Source organism: Citrus sinensis, chromosome 9 (genome assembly GCF_022201045.2).
Source record: "Citrus sinensis cultivar Valencia sweet orange chromosome 9, DVS_A1.0, whole genome shotgun sequence".
NCBI lineage: Eukaryota > Viridiplantae > Streptophyta > Magnoliopsida > Sapindales > Rutaceae > Citrus > Citrus sinensis.
In genome coordinates, this window is record NC_068564.1 from 33,112,573 (window position 1) to 33,126,765 (window position 14,193).

The 14,193-nt window shown below is 35.7% G+C and overlaps 1 protein-coding gene, 1 long non-coding RNA gene and 1 pseudogene across 3 annotated transcripts; 2 read left to right on the forward strand and 1 right to left on the reverse strand.

Moving 5' to 3' along the window:
- The first annotated feature begins 501 nt into the window (after nt 1-501).
- LOC102624973 (putative GDP-L-fucose synthase 2) lies at nt 502-2,147 on the forward strand. The gene is made up of 2 exons (XM_006473998.3): nt 502-802; nt 911-2,147. Exons 1-2 carry the CDS (start codon nt 784-786, stop codon nt 1,864-1,866), a joined length of 975 nt encoding a protein of 324 aa, XP_006474061.1. The 5' UTR covers nt 502-783; the 3' UTR covers nt 1,867-2,147.
- A 4,439-nt stretch (nt 2,148-6,586) lies between these two features.
- LOC102626978 (probable sugar phosphate/phosphate translocator At1g12500) lies at nt 6,587-7,341 on the forward strand (annotated as a pseudogene).
- Nucleotides 7,342-7,609: 268 nt separating this feature from the next.
- Nucleotides 7,610-12,389, reverse strand: LOC102624677 (uncharacterized). 2 transcript variants are annotated; one of them, XR_008051558.1, is made up of 5 exons: nt 11,972-12,381; nt 11,819-11,872; nt 11,492-11,612; nt 8,403-8,796; nt 7,610-7,879 (listed from the first exon to the last, which is right to left on the reverse strand). It is a non-coding gene; the product is annotated as an uncharacterized LOC102624677 (long non-coding RNA). The 2 variants fall into 2 exon arrangements; XR_370271.4 differs by lacking the exon at nt 7,610-7,879 and having other exon boundaries at nt 8,384-8,796; nt 11,972-12,389.
- Nucleotides 12,390-14,193: the final 1,804 nt, after the last annotated feature.

The window sequence follows — 14,193 nt, forward strand, 5'->3', positions numbered from 1 at the left end:
AAAAAAAACAGTTTTTATGATAAATTTTGAAGGGGTGTAGAAAAATCTACTCGAAACGTAGCCCAAAAAACATGATATGGCATTTAGTTCGACGTCCATAACGGAAGTGGAGATTTGAAACTTCTATTGGGCAGGTAAATGGGCTTGAATGGATTGAGAAAGTATTCTGGTTTCTTGGGATGTTGTCCCTCTTAATTCTTTTCCAGTGCAGGGTGCAGCGTTAGGTTAGCCTGCCAGAAACGTATCTGGTTTTTGTTTTTCCCTATTTCAAGTGGATAGCTTATGAATTGACTAATGAAGTTTCCTAAATTATTCCAACTCTAATAGAAGTTTCCTAAATTTTTCTAACTTTAGTAGAAGTTTCCTCATTTTTCCTGACGAAGTTTCTCAGACTTGAGAGGTCCCTGGACATTTTGCTCATAGGATATGCTCCTATTTTCCGGATTTTTATTCAAAATTCAACTATAAGAAAAAATTCTAGTTAAATGTCTCTCTCTTTTTTAATTATTATGCAGATTTTTGAAAGGAAGAAAATGCTTAGCTGGGTCCTTTAATAAACTTGTTTTATTTTTATTTTTTTAAAATAAAAATGTTACAAATACAAACACAGAGCAATAAACTAACTGTGCAGATAATATATAAGTAACACGAGGCTAAAGGGGCCCTATATGATGTTAAAAATAAAGGAATCAATCGGGCTCGCCACATAAAATCCACTCTAATCGCAGTCGGCTCCGAACGAACTCCCACTCACACTGACTTCGCAGCCGATCCGGATTACTTATGGGAGACTCAAACAAGGGTAACATGTTTTTCCTCTTCACTTTCTGTTTGGTTCCCGAGAGAGAGAGAAAAAAAAGAAAATTTTCTCGCTGATCTCAATATTCTAAGTCGTTTGTTTTCTCAACAGATTCATGTTCCTTCCTCTCCGAAAAATCCGCCAAGATCTTCGTCGCCGGCCACCGCGGCCTAGTCGGCTCCGCCATCGTCCGGAAACTCCTCTCCCTAGGCTTCACCAATCTCCTCCTCCGCACCCACGCTGAGCTCGATCTCACTCGCCAATCCGACGTCGAATCATTCTTTGCCGCCGAGAAACCTAGCTACGTCATCGTGGCCGCCGCCAAAGTCGGGGGCATCCACGCCAACAACACTTACCCGGCCGAATTCATCGCCATCAACCTCCAAATCCAAACCAATGTCATCGACTCCGCCTTCCGTTACGGCGTCAAAAAGCTCCTCTTTTTAGGATCCTCTTGCATTTACCCCAAATTCGCCCCGCAGCCAATCCCCGAAAACGCCCTGTTGACGGGCCCCTTGGAGCCGACGAATGAATGGTACGCTATAGCCAAAATAGCTGGGATTAAGATGTGCCAGGCTTATCAGATTCAGTATAAATTCAATGCAATTTCTGGGATGCCCACGAATTTATATGGCCCCAATGATAATTTCCACCCCGAAAACTCCCACGTGTTACCCGCTTTGATGAGGAGATTCCACGAAGCTAAGGTGAATGGAGCTAAGGAAGTGGTGGTGTGGGGCACTGGCAGTCCGTTAAGGGAGTTCTTACACGTTGATGATTTGGCTGATGCAGTGGTTTTCATGATGGACGAGTATGATGGACTTGAACATTTGAATGTGGGGAGTGGGAAGGAAGTGAGCATTAAAGAGTTGGCGGAGTTGGTGAAGGAAGTAGTGGGATTTGAAGGAGAGCTTGTTTGGGATTCATCCAAGCCAGATGGAACGCCGAGAAAGCTGATGGATAGTTCTAAGCTTGCCGGGTTGGGGTGGAGGGCAAAGATTGAGCTTAGAGATGGTCTTGCTGATACTTATAAGTGGTACTTGGAGAATGTTAAGCAATGCTGGTAATTAAGCTGGTTCATTTTTGTGTTGTTTTATTAGAATTATTGGTTTCATTTGAATAATATGAATTGATTGTGTGCCATTATGATTAAGGTTGTTATGATTAATGAGAGAGATGTTGTAGAACTATTTGGAGCAAACTTTCTGTTGTAATTGATAGATTATCAATTTTTATGGTTATTAATTGGTTCTGCAGATACTTATTTTGTTATCTGCAGACAATGTTATGAATGACCATATATTTTTATGGTGCCCAAAAAAAATGTTATACGACTTTGCTTATGTCATATGTTGATCTCTTGCTAGTGTTGTTGCTGCACCGCAGATTGTTTTTTCATTTTCATTGTTCTCATCTGTGGTTATATTTCTACATTAGTAGCTATGGAGTTTGTAGTCACTCTCCGTTTATTTGTCGTAAAATCTTATCTTGATTGTTGAGGCTTCTTTTTACACTATTTTGCATCCTCCCAAACTATTAGAAGAATGGATAATGGTCTATATATTCTCATAATTTCTAAGCAGATTGATTGAGAGCTCATATTCATATAGAGAGGCCTGTTTCACCCATGCCTTGGAATATTTAGGTCATTCACTGCTTGCGTTCTATTCTGTTTTCCACCCTAGTGGACTTGTGATTGATACAATTAATTTGTAGTAGCCAGGGATAAGTATCATGATCTCTTTCATATGCTAAAGTTCTCAAATTTTGTTGTATTTTTCCCTCTCATGCATATGAAAAGAAATGCATTCGTAGGAACTATATGGCCGGAATAGGGTGTTCTTAATAGTCGTAGATGATATCCTATCAATGGTAGTAATGCTCTGCTAGAAAGTATTTGCTGCGAATGATGGCATTTGCCTATGATTTATTTGTCCTTTGTGGTCTCTCAAAAGTTCTGTCTGTTAGGTATTGGGTGTTTTTTATTGCAATTAGGCCAGTACCTGAATCTTATATTCGCTAGATGACTGAGGGACACGGCCGTTTTAGCCTTCAGAGCAGTTAACATTCAAGTGGTTGTTTTAGCATTTGAAAATTTCCACATCTTTCGCTTGAAACAGTTTGTAGAAGGCAGCTGCGATTCTTCATTTCTTCTGTTGTTCCTCCTACTGAAGCACTCCCTCACACAGAGATCTGATTCTTCTGCTTATTCCTTCTGAACGAAATGCACACAATGAGGTGCATGCGAAATTATTATTATTTGTCGGTGCTTAGATGTAGCGAAATTCATAAACAATAAAGGGCTTTGCTATTAATGATTCAAAATTAATTTCTTGGTCCCCTCAATTAGGCCCAACAATAGTTCTCTTTAAAAGTCCCTTTGAACCATGCCGTTGGCCCATATCAATACATGTGGATCTCAGAATCAATTACTTCATTCAAAATTTCGGTAGAAGCCCAATCACTTTCGTAAAAAAAAAATAAAAATTCCTGCAAAATCCATGTGGCAAAACTATAAATGCATTTTTTTTGGGGATTGTCACTTTCCCCCCTACAGCAATTAACATATACTATTTACCTCCTTACTGTTTTTATAATGGCCAAAAAATCTCCTAACAGTATAAGTTTACAATATTACCCTTATTTTTAATTACTCTTTTATTTACATTTATTATAAATTAAATAAATTACATGAATAGAAACTAAATAAAAAAATTAAGTATTAAAAACAAGAAATATATGTTTTGATATGAGAAAAAAAATTAATAATAAATTTTTTTTCTTGTAATTATTTATTTTGTGAACATTTTCTTATAATAAACATTTTGTAATATTTTAAAATTAAATGTAAAAAGTATAGGTAAAATATTTTATTATTTATTTTATAATAAATTTTTATTTGTCATTCAAATTTTCTTATAATAATTTTTTTTATCATTTTATAATAACTTTCTTATATATTTATTATAAGAAAGTTTTTTTACAAAATAAGTACAAGAAAAAAAAATTTATTATTAATTTTTTCTCATATCAAAACATATATTTCTTATTTTTAATGCTTAATTTTTTATTTAGTTTATATTCATGTCATTTATTTAATTTATAATAAATATAAATAAAAGAGTAATTGAAAATAAGGGTAATATTATAAACTTATACTATCAAAAAAGTTTTTAGTCATTATAAAAAAAAAAATAGTATATGTTGATTACTGTAGCGGGAGAATTGACAATATCTCTTTTTTTTTTTTCATTTCTTTTATCCTTTTGGCCATGAATGATTAAGGGGTAGTTCAAAATTGCAAATTTTATTGTGTAAAAGAAGGAAAATGCTACTTTCCCCGGGTCAAACCCCGGGTCAGACCCCGAAACTTATCCAAACGACGTCGTTTCATCCTTTTTTTTTTCTTCTTTCATTCTCCCTAAACGACGCTGTTTTGTCTTAGGCAAAACCAGCGACAGGTTGGCAGCCCCACATTGCTTTCTCTTTCTCTTCCGTCTTCCCCTTCCTCTCACAGCCATTCACGATCCATTAATATCTCACTGCCAAATTCAGTGACATACACTTAGTAGGTGCAATAGCAAAGCATCTGATTTTATTCCTCTCAATGTTCCCCAACTTGTCCAGATTCTGAACCACAATCAACACCAACAATGCCACCACCCCTGCCCCCAGTGAATGCCCAGCAAATTTCAAAGTATAATTATGAACCAAATAGACCAAAACTTACTTTTATTTAACGATTTACAAAATCTATTTCACTAGAAGGCATCTCATTAATTTCACCTGATTGTTTAGCAGGTTTAAAACTGATCTTATCAAGGCAGATTTTCACATTGGCTTACTAAGAAGAAAAATCGACATTTATGATCCAGCAAAGTTATGCGGCCAAGCCTAAAATTCTGCAGCCAACAAAATTGCAACAAAGCGGCAGCAAAGTTCATGATCCAGCAGCAGCTTAAAAATCTTACAGGAAACCAAAGGGGGAAAAAAAGAGAAGTCAAGAAGTCAATGCATTTGAAGGCTTCGTAAAGAACAGATTTTGCCCCCTCCAAATAATTTCCAAGTACGACAAGGGTAGCTTGATGCAATAATTGTGGCGAGATGGCGCACCAGCAGCGACGGAGATCGAGATGAAGCAGCAACGGCACCAGAGATGAAGTGCAGCAACCGAGAAGGGCACACCGAGAGAGAGCAGTTCTGGAGAGAAAAGGATAGAGAGCTCGCTGTTGTGTGTAGATCGGCAAAGATAAGGAGAGAGAGAGCTTCGTTGTGAGCAGATCAGGAAAAGAAGGAGAGAAAATTTTGTGAGTCACCTTCGTTTCGAGTAGATCAGGAAAGGAGGGAGAGAGTGCACTGTGAGTTGTTCGTGAACGAGACTTTTTTGTACCCAGGTGAAAAGAAAGGAAAGTGTAAATGTGTTTTGTGCCTAAGTCAAAGAAAGAAAAGAAAAATGTGTTAAACGCACCGTTTTCAATTTAATCAAAACGGTGCGTTTTAAATTCGGGGCGCAGTTCGGGGTTAAATTCGGGGGAAATAGCAGCGCTCCTAAAAGAAAAGAAGGGGTATGGCCACATTAAATGCATTGCCTAGGACGGAAGAACATAGATCTAAATCTATTAATAATGTCAGATGCAATGTAAAAGTGACGTAATTTTCATTTTCTACTGTTGGGATTTTAGGGGGAAAAAAAGCTACACAATAATACTTCTGCAATGGGAAAAGTAACTCTAATGAAGGATTTGAAGCTGGTCCAGGGCCAGTCAACAAGATAGAGACACTTGAAATTCTGAAGATGCAAGCAAGCAATGAGCATGCTTATTTGATTTCTGGAATTACAGTTGAAGTGGACGTGCCACCTGCTTCGACTGCTCACTGCAGTCTAAATCACGACACCCACAAAACTACTTACTTAAATTATAACCATAACATTATCTTAGGCTTGGCCCCTGATTTGTTTTTTTTTTATAATAATTTGAGTCCCCTTTCGCGGAAAAAATTAAGAGAGAAAAGAAGAAAAGAAAAGAAATACATTCATTTTTGCTTGTTTTTTTACATAAAAGATTGTCATAAATGCGATTACACTTGTTAAGTAACAGTTCCTCTAAAACTTGTCACGAGGACAAGAAATCAAACTTGAGAGTTCTCATAGGTTACAAAACGCACGCACGAATATTGGATGGCCATGTACGTAGCCATGCTCTCTCCGTAGATTCTTTAAGTTTCGTTAAAAGTATATTTGATGTAGACGTAGACCCACCCCGTGATTATAATTTAAACTAAAGTCTCTGATGTAATCTTAATTTTCCGCTATTCAGACAGGATAGCTTACTAGCTTAGGCGTTTTATTCGGAAATTCGGGAGATTCAAATGATTTGTATCAATTGAATCTCTTGTGGAGTACCCACAGATTTTTTTTTTTTACTTTTTGTCCTCTTTGGAGAAAAGAAAAACCCCAGCGTCCATGAAATTTTGCCAGGGTAATTTTTAAGGACCTCCCCTGAGGTTTACCGTATTGACACATAGAGAGAATGTATCCACGTAATTACAACCACCTCCCCTCCCGTTAGTATGAAAATACGTATGTCGTCAGTATATAAGGATAAATGTGTAAAATTTAAAATAATTCAAAATTCAAGTTGATATTTTATTGATATACGAGAAATATTAATTGTTACACTTTGTTAACCAATACTTTGCATTAACCAGTAAACAAAAGAAAACATCTACTTAACTTTCTCTTTCTCTTCCACGTAACCACAGCACTAATTTCATCTTTTTAAAGCTATGAAGAAGCAGCTCCTTTTGCCCGAAGCTTTATCAAGATTAAAAACGATTTTATCACAAAAGCAATTTCTGAAAATCTTTGCTTTGAGTGCCATCTTCTGTTTCTCAGTTGTTTGCGGCAACACTTCGCTAAGGTATGCCGTTGGAGCTGCGACCTTGTTCTTCAACGCAATTTCCACTTTTCTGCTTACTTGCAAGAAAGAATTTGCCGAGGTTTACTATGCATTGATGCCAGTTGTGCTTGTTATTGTGTTGGCTAGCAACAACGAGCCCCTGTTTTATTTACTTGGGTTCTTGGTTTGTATTGGATCCACAACTAGGCGTGCTTCGAAATATGCTATTCAACAAATCCTGTTAACGTCAAAGGCTGAAAAAATAAATTTTATGAATTTGTTGGTTTATATGGCACCCATGGCTGCATCGATCTTTCTTCCATTTACCCTCTACATTGAAGGCATGTGGCCGCAATTACAATTGAGAAAGCTTGAGAAGACAGATTCATTGTGTACTTGTTACTTGGGAATGCCACCATCGCTTATTTGGTTAATTTGACCAAATTTTTGGTCAGAAAGCATACATGTACATTGACTTTGCAGGTGCTTGGCAATGCAAAGGCAGCCCTTGCCGCAGTTGTTTTGGTTATGATTTTCAAGAATCCGGTGACCGTAATGGGAATGACTGAATTTGTAGTCACGACAATGATCGCGGTGCTTTACAGTAAAGTAAAGAAGAGATTTAAAATCTCAACTCATTGATGATGATAAAGTGAGTAAATGATTCATTTTGGTTGTCGTAACTCGTAAACATGGGTACAACTCTTTTTTTTTAATTTTTTCATTTCACTTTACTTTTGGCAGGAAGGGTAATTTAGTCATTTCAACAATCAACCAACAGTCAAACTAACCGGATACTAACGGGAGGGGAGGTGGTTGTAATTACATGGATACATTCTCTCTATGTGTCAATATGGTAAACCTAAGGGGAGGTCCCTAAAAATTACCCAATTTTGCCATCACATCCATGTCCCACAAAAGACACACCAGGCTTCAATATCAATAGAAGCTCAAACAAGTAAACAAATTACAAAACTGAGTTTCAGTTTCAGCTTCAGGCTTTCACGTGCATAAGCAAGCAAAGAAACAAAACATAAATTGCAGAGCACCATGGAATTGAATTGACATTTCCACGAGACTCTCTAAAGGCAAAAACAAAAGCCACCAACATTATTTTCGTCGCTCAAACCTCAACTCTCTACTCCGTTCGTCTCTGCCTTTGTTTTTCCTTGTTTCAGTCCTGTTCATATCACACCGTATAGCGTACTACCCCAGCAAATTTAGGGCACTATGTACCCTAAAAGCAATTGCGTTGTCAAAGCCAACCAAAAAAAAAAAAAATTAAATTAAAAAAAAACTTCAGAAAACAGATTTTGATAATAAATGTTTTGGTTGAATGAATGACATAACATAACACATGCTGCAGGATTTTGAACATGAACTGTCAAAAACTTCACCTTTCCCAAGAAGATACAATAAATTAAATTAAATGGACAGAGGCAAGGTCTCTGACAGTGATTTTGAATTGATGAGTGATAATGGAACAGTGGTGAGAGCATTGAAGTCTGCAAAATTTCTTACGGAAATTAACCAAATTGTTTTTTTTAATCTTTCTTCTTCTTCTTCAGTCTCACTTTCTCTAAGAAAAATTTGTGATTAAAGTTTGCTTAAACGAAACAGAACGGCGAAGGCATAAAGGGAAGATCAAAAGATAAAAGAGAATCTATTGTCACTCGAATTTAAATTAACTAAAACAGGCTAACCTGTGGTTCCTTGATGAACATTTGCATTACACAGTAATTCTCCTTTTATCAACAAAATTAAGGGGAAAAAAAAAAGTAAAATTATATCATAACAATGAGAAGAGATTGAGCCGTCCCGCCAATATCACCACCACCAGTTCAATTGCCACCACTAAGGACTATCATTGAAAGCCTAAGGAGAAGATAAAGAAGAAGAAGAAGCTTGTTGTTGCAGAGATTGTATTTGAAATATGAAATATGAAACTTGTGGTGAAACAAATAACCCAGTTCGCAAATAAGCCCAAATACCCCATTTGCTTCACAAATTTTCCCATGAGAAGGAGAAAACCCATTGCATTTGCTTCATCCGTAGCAGCAGATCTAACCATTTTCCAGAGCTGCGGCCAAAGGAACCCTAGCATTGTCACAAAAACAGAAGAAATGAGAGAATGTTCGTGGATTTTCGAAAAGAAACTTGTACCCATTTTGTTGTTACATTATGGTCAAAGAAATGATCATGAATCAGAGAAGAAGAAGAAGAAGAAGAAGAAGAAGAAGAAAGGTGGGATTTGTTTGTCCTATACAGAGAGAAAAGCAAAAGCAAAAGCAAAAAGAAGGCAAGAGAATGGCAACAAAAACATGAGAGCTTTGCCTCTTGTGTGTGCATATTTAAGTGTACGATTTGAGCATGGGGGATGGCACTGCTGGCACAGCTGCAACATCATGTTATGTTTACTGCCCTCGCTTCTCTGTTTTTATTTCCTAACAATCCATGCCAAAGCCAAAGCGCAAAGCCAAAGCCATTCGCCCTTTCTATTTTCTCGCAGCAGCTGCAGCTTACTTGCTTCAGAAGCCCAAGATTTTTATTAAAAAGCTAGATTTGCGAAAGCAATCTCTGTCCTTCTCCTGTTTCTTTCTTTCCCTTTATTGCCCTTCGCTATTTCCCGAAATTCCACCATTGCCCCCTCTCTTTTCTTTTTTCTAATTAGCTAGCTGGGATCCATCATACCGTTGCTTTTTTTTTTTTTCTTAAATATGAAATGGGGTTCTTTTTAGGGTAATTTTTAAAAACCTCTCCTGAGGTTTGGGTTTGTTACAAATAAATGGTGAGAATTGATTTATTTGTAAAAAATCCTCTACCGTCAGTTAAGTTTAACATTGACCGTTAGTTGACCTTGTAAAAATAATATTACCCTTAACAATAGTTTATAAACGAAAATAACTAAAAAAAAACTAAAATTATTAACTATTTTACACTTTTTAAATTATTGATATTTTCTTAAAGTTTCTATAAAAAAGTTAAAATTAAAAAATTAAAAAATTTTCTTTAAATTATTGATATTTCCTTAAAATTCCTACAAGAAAGATAAAATTAAAAATTTAAAAATGAAATAGTCATAATCTTTACCTATGATATTGTAAATTTTTAGAATTAACAAGGATAAAATTGTCAAAAAATAGAGTTGGTGCTTTTTGCACCAATAATTTTGGTTTTTTTTTAGTTATTTTCGTTTACAAACTATTGTTAAGGGTAATATTGTCTTTGTATGGTCAACTAACGGTCAATGTTAAACTTAACTGACGGTAGGGAGTTTTTTACAAATAAATCAATTCTCGCCGTCTACTTGCAACAAGCCCAAATCTCAAAGGAGGTTTTAAAAAATTACCCGTTTTTTTTATTTAGAATTGTATGGTTTGATGATGCTTCTAAAAAATTCAAATGTAAAACAGTCAAAAAGTGTTTGTTGCATTTTGTTTTTTTTTGTTTTTCCGTAATAGTGAGACCTCTATGACTACACAGTACAGGCAGCAAAGCCGAGGCTAAAAGCCTACAAATATATCGAGACGATCACCAAACCCTCCAGACATATAATAACATTGCTTCTTGGCCTAACATTCGTTTATGGATTCTAGGGAAGGCTAATTAAGCAGCCAACTATTAAAAGTCCATTATCTTATTTCTTGATGAGTTTAAACTTGAAAGTAATTTCCCCTGCCGCTAGACTCAGTTGCCCTTTCCATGCTGAAAATTTGAATATTAAGTCTCGTGAAAGTAGGTTTTTGAGTTAATTAATAAATTTTTGGGTGTGTTATAAAACTATGTATCTACACTGTAGCAGAATTCAGCTTGTAAGACATAAATATGGACTTCTGAGTTAGTACTTAATAAATTTCCGGATGTGTTACAAAAGTATGTATCTACACTACAATAGAATTCAGCTTGTAACCCATAAAATAGATCGTAAGCATTTTAAAAGGAAACTTGAAAACAATTCAAAACCTATAAGGATTTTACTTTTACACTAACCTAAGCAAAGCTTTTTTGTTAAGTATAAACGGGGATTTAGATTTTAGAGTTGGTCAATTATTGCAACTTCCCCAATGGAGGCCTTAATAGGGACAAGTGGGTCACCATTGAATGACCCGTACGGGTGTTTTGGTCATTTCACGAAGACGACCGAAAATACCCCGGATATTGCGTTCCCACTTCCCATGTCAGCCGAAACGGGGCATGTGATGTGAAATTACCATTTCTGGGTTTCTGCAGGTAACTTGCTGGGGTGTCCAACTCTGCCTCACCCTCAATTGGTACTCGAAGGCTGAAACAGTCATTTCACTCTTTATAAACTAAGCTTCACCTTTAACTTTTGACTATTTTGGTTTCGAGAAATCATAATGTTGGGGAGAGTTGTGCTTCCCTACAGGCTACAGGTACAGCGCTTTGATTAATGGTATTAATTTTATAATCATCTAACTTAAGAGTTTTATTTTAAATTTTTTCATCGCACGTCCTAGTTTATAGGTGCGATACATGTTGACATGTTATGAATGCATGTCATGCATGACAGTGATAGATGATGATGGGCCACGTGGACGTAGATGAGGGAGGGTGCATTATTGGGGCAAATGAAGATAAGTAGTCGATAGATGGATTATGCGTTTCGGGAAATGATATCAAAATCAAGAATCAGGCTCGAGAAAACAGCAAAGAGACAGAATGTCTGAGGAAAAAGTCAGAGGAGAAAAAGAAAAAAGCGAAATAATGGAAAATCTCTTTTCGTTTTCCAGGAAAAACAACAAAGATAGAGAAAGAGAAAAGCGAATGGTACCTGAAGAGAAAGCAGTGCAGCTCTTTAACCGAGAACGAGAGAAAGGTTTTTGAATCAGGAACCTGTGTCCACCATCAGACGGCCCTGATTAAAGCTCACCTATCTGATATTATTCATCACCCTGTATACATACACAATTAAAAATTTTTAAAAAAAAAACACAGAAAAATTATGCAACTTTAACAGTGTACAAAGATGGTGTAAAACAGAAATGGATTATGATTTGGTAGCTGCTTTTTGCATTCCATATTGAGCATGTTATGTGACTTTGAACATTTAAGGACGTGAAAAGAGAAAATGATAGAAATGAAAAAGCTTCGCTCGTACCTCGTTTAATGTTGCTGCTGCAGGGACCAAATTTTGCCGTAGTAATTCTGCAGACTGTCTCAGAAATTAATGAAGAAAGAGAAAAGATAAAGTGAGAGAGAGAGAGAGAGAGATTTTTGCAATGGCATTGTACGAAAAGCATAAGGCAGTCACCTTCAAAACCCTGAAAGCTTCACTAAGGCTATGTTGTTATATTTTGACATGTATGTGCATTTAAAGAGAGCAAGCAATTTTACAAAGAGAAATGCTATAATGCTTATGTAGAGCTCTGTTTGTCGGCTTTTAATGGAGGGAGGCAGATGCGTGAGACTGACTGACTTTATATCCACCTACAAAGCCTTGATTGAAGATAAATTAATTGACCTTGTGGATTGGTTAATTTACCACGTTTGCCATCACTGGTGTCCGAGCCCCACAAACCTGAAGAGATGGCCCAACTTCTCGATAACAAAACCTGTTGTGTGATGATCTTTGAGTTCGACAAGGCAAAATTTTCAACTCACAGCACCGGTGAAGACTTGGTCTGATCGCAAGGGAATTTCATTACATCTTTGCTTGCCGAGTCAAAAGTTTCTCTATTTTTGAAACTATGTCGTAGAAAAGTTTACATTTGAGTCTAAATTTACATGTAATTACATCACATCTAACGACTAACTTTGAATTGGTTTACACTAGGGCCAGAATAGAACCGGGGTTCATGGATAGCCCATTTAAGTCCGAGCCCAAACACTGTTAGACATCAGACGACGATTTCCCATCATCAGCCTTAGGTGCACGAGGCCTTTTACGGCACGGAATATAGGCCCAATACAGGCTTCTTTTAATTAATTGTTTTTTTTTTTTCTAAAACAAAAAAGAAAGAAAAAAAAAAGTTTTACAAAATTTCAATGAAAGAAAATGAAAAAGGGTCTGACCCGCGGTGGTTCTCTTGTAACTATCAAGAAATGAAGAGGCAAGAAAATGAAAAGAGCTTTTTATCTCTTGTACAGGGGGGGGTCAGAGATGAAGATAACATAAGAAACCAATACTGAAAAAGCTGAAAAAGATAAAAGAGAGACTAAAAGGAAAAAGGAAAAATGAAAAAGGAAAAAGTGATTATTCTCTTTTTTTGTGGCTGTCTATATTTTATAATGAGACCAAAAAAGAAATAAAAAAGGCAAGTGGTTTTTGGGTCACCATTCACCAACCTTGCATCGTTGAATGCGGAAGGCAGCGGCCGGAATTTTCGATCTGACAAATGCAGAAACGAAGGAAATGAAAAATTAAAAGCTCAAATCAAGTATGAAAAGATGATTTTGCTATGATGACCACGTTGTATGGGAACTTGGGGCCCATTTTTACTTGGTTATTTTATTTGTATCGATTTGATCATGTCTTGTTCTTGCATTTGGTCCTCTCATTCCTCAAATTGCTAGCTAGTGGTAGAAAAATATATAAGATAACCCTCTACTTTATAATTTTTAAAGCTTAGGGCCACGCAATGGCAATAATTTTTATGAGATGTGCTAAATATATTTATTTTCCGATATTTACGGTTAGTAATTGTTGAGCCTGGGATGATTTAGCATCAAAGCTTCGGTTGCTGAATTCATACATTTCCTCATTTGTTATAAATCAATAATAACACATCCAGTAAAAAAAAAAAAAAAAATTGCTTCAGAAAAAGAAAAACACATTCAGTAATCCATCCATCCAATCAAATGAGGAGAAATGGGGAAGCACGTTAATGAGAGCATTGAAAAAGCTCCGAAATCTCAAGTTCTGTCTCCTCTTTATTCTTTATTTTCACTATGCCCCTTTCACTTCTTCTTATTTCCTTTCTTCACTTAATAGTTTGAATATATTTTTTTAGATCCACAACTGGCCCAAAAAATATACACATTCATACACACGCAACCCTTTTGAAACTATCTTTTTTAATCAATTATATTCTACTTAATGTCAAAAATACCAATTTTTTTAAATAAACACAATTTGTATTTGTAAACCTTTTTATTTATCGTCATGTATTTCAATCAATCGTCTTTTTTTATTGTAATTAGTAAATATTATGATTTTATTTTCATAGTTATATCATTTCGTTATTAATTAAATTGAATTGAACTTAATTCTCATATGCAGGATCTTGTGGAAGAAATTTAAATTCTAGAATCAGAAAATATAAAATTTGTTCAATTTTAACGTTCATTGAAGTTTGCAAATTGTTTTTTTTTTTTAATTTAGTTTTGTCATATGGCCTTTCTAAATAGACTCTTATCTTATATAAAGTTGACAATCTCAATATTTACATTTTTTAGATTAAGTTTGTAACAATTAAATTTGTTTTGACAAGTTGGCTAAGAAGTTTGATATAAGACTATGGTGTGACACTCGTA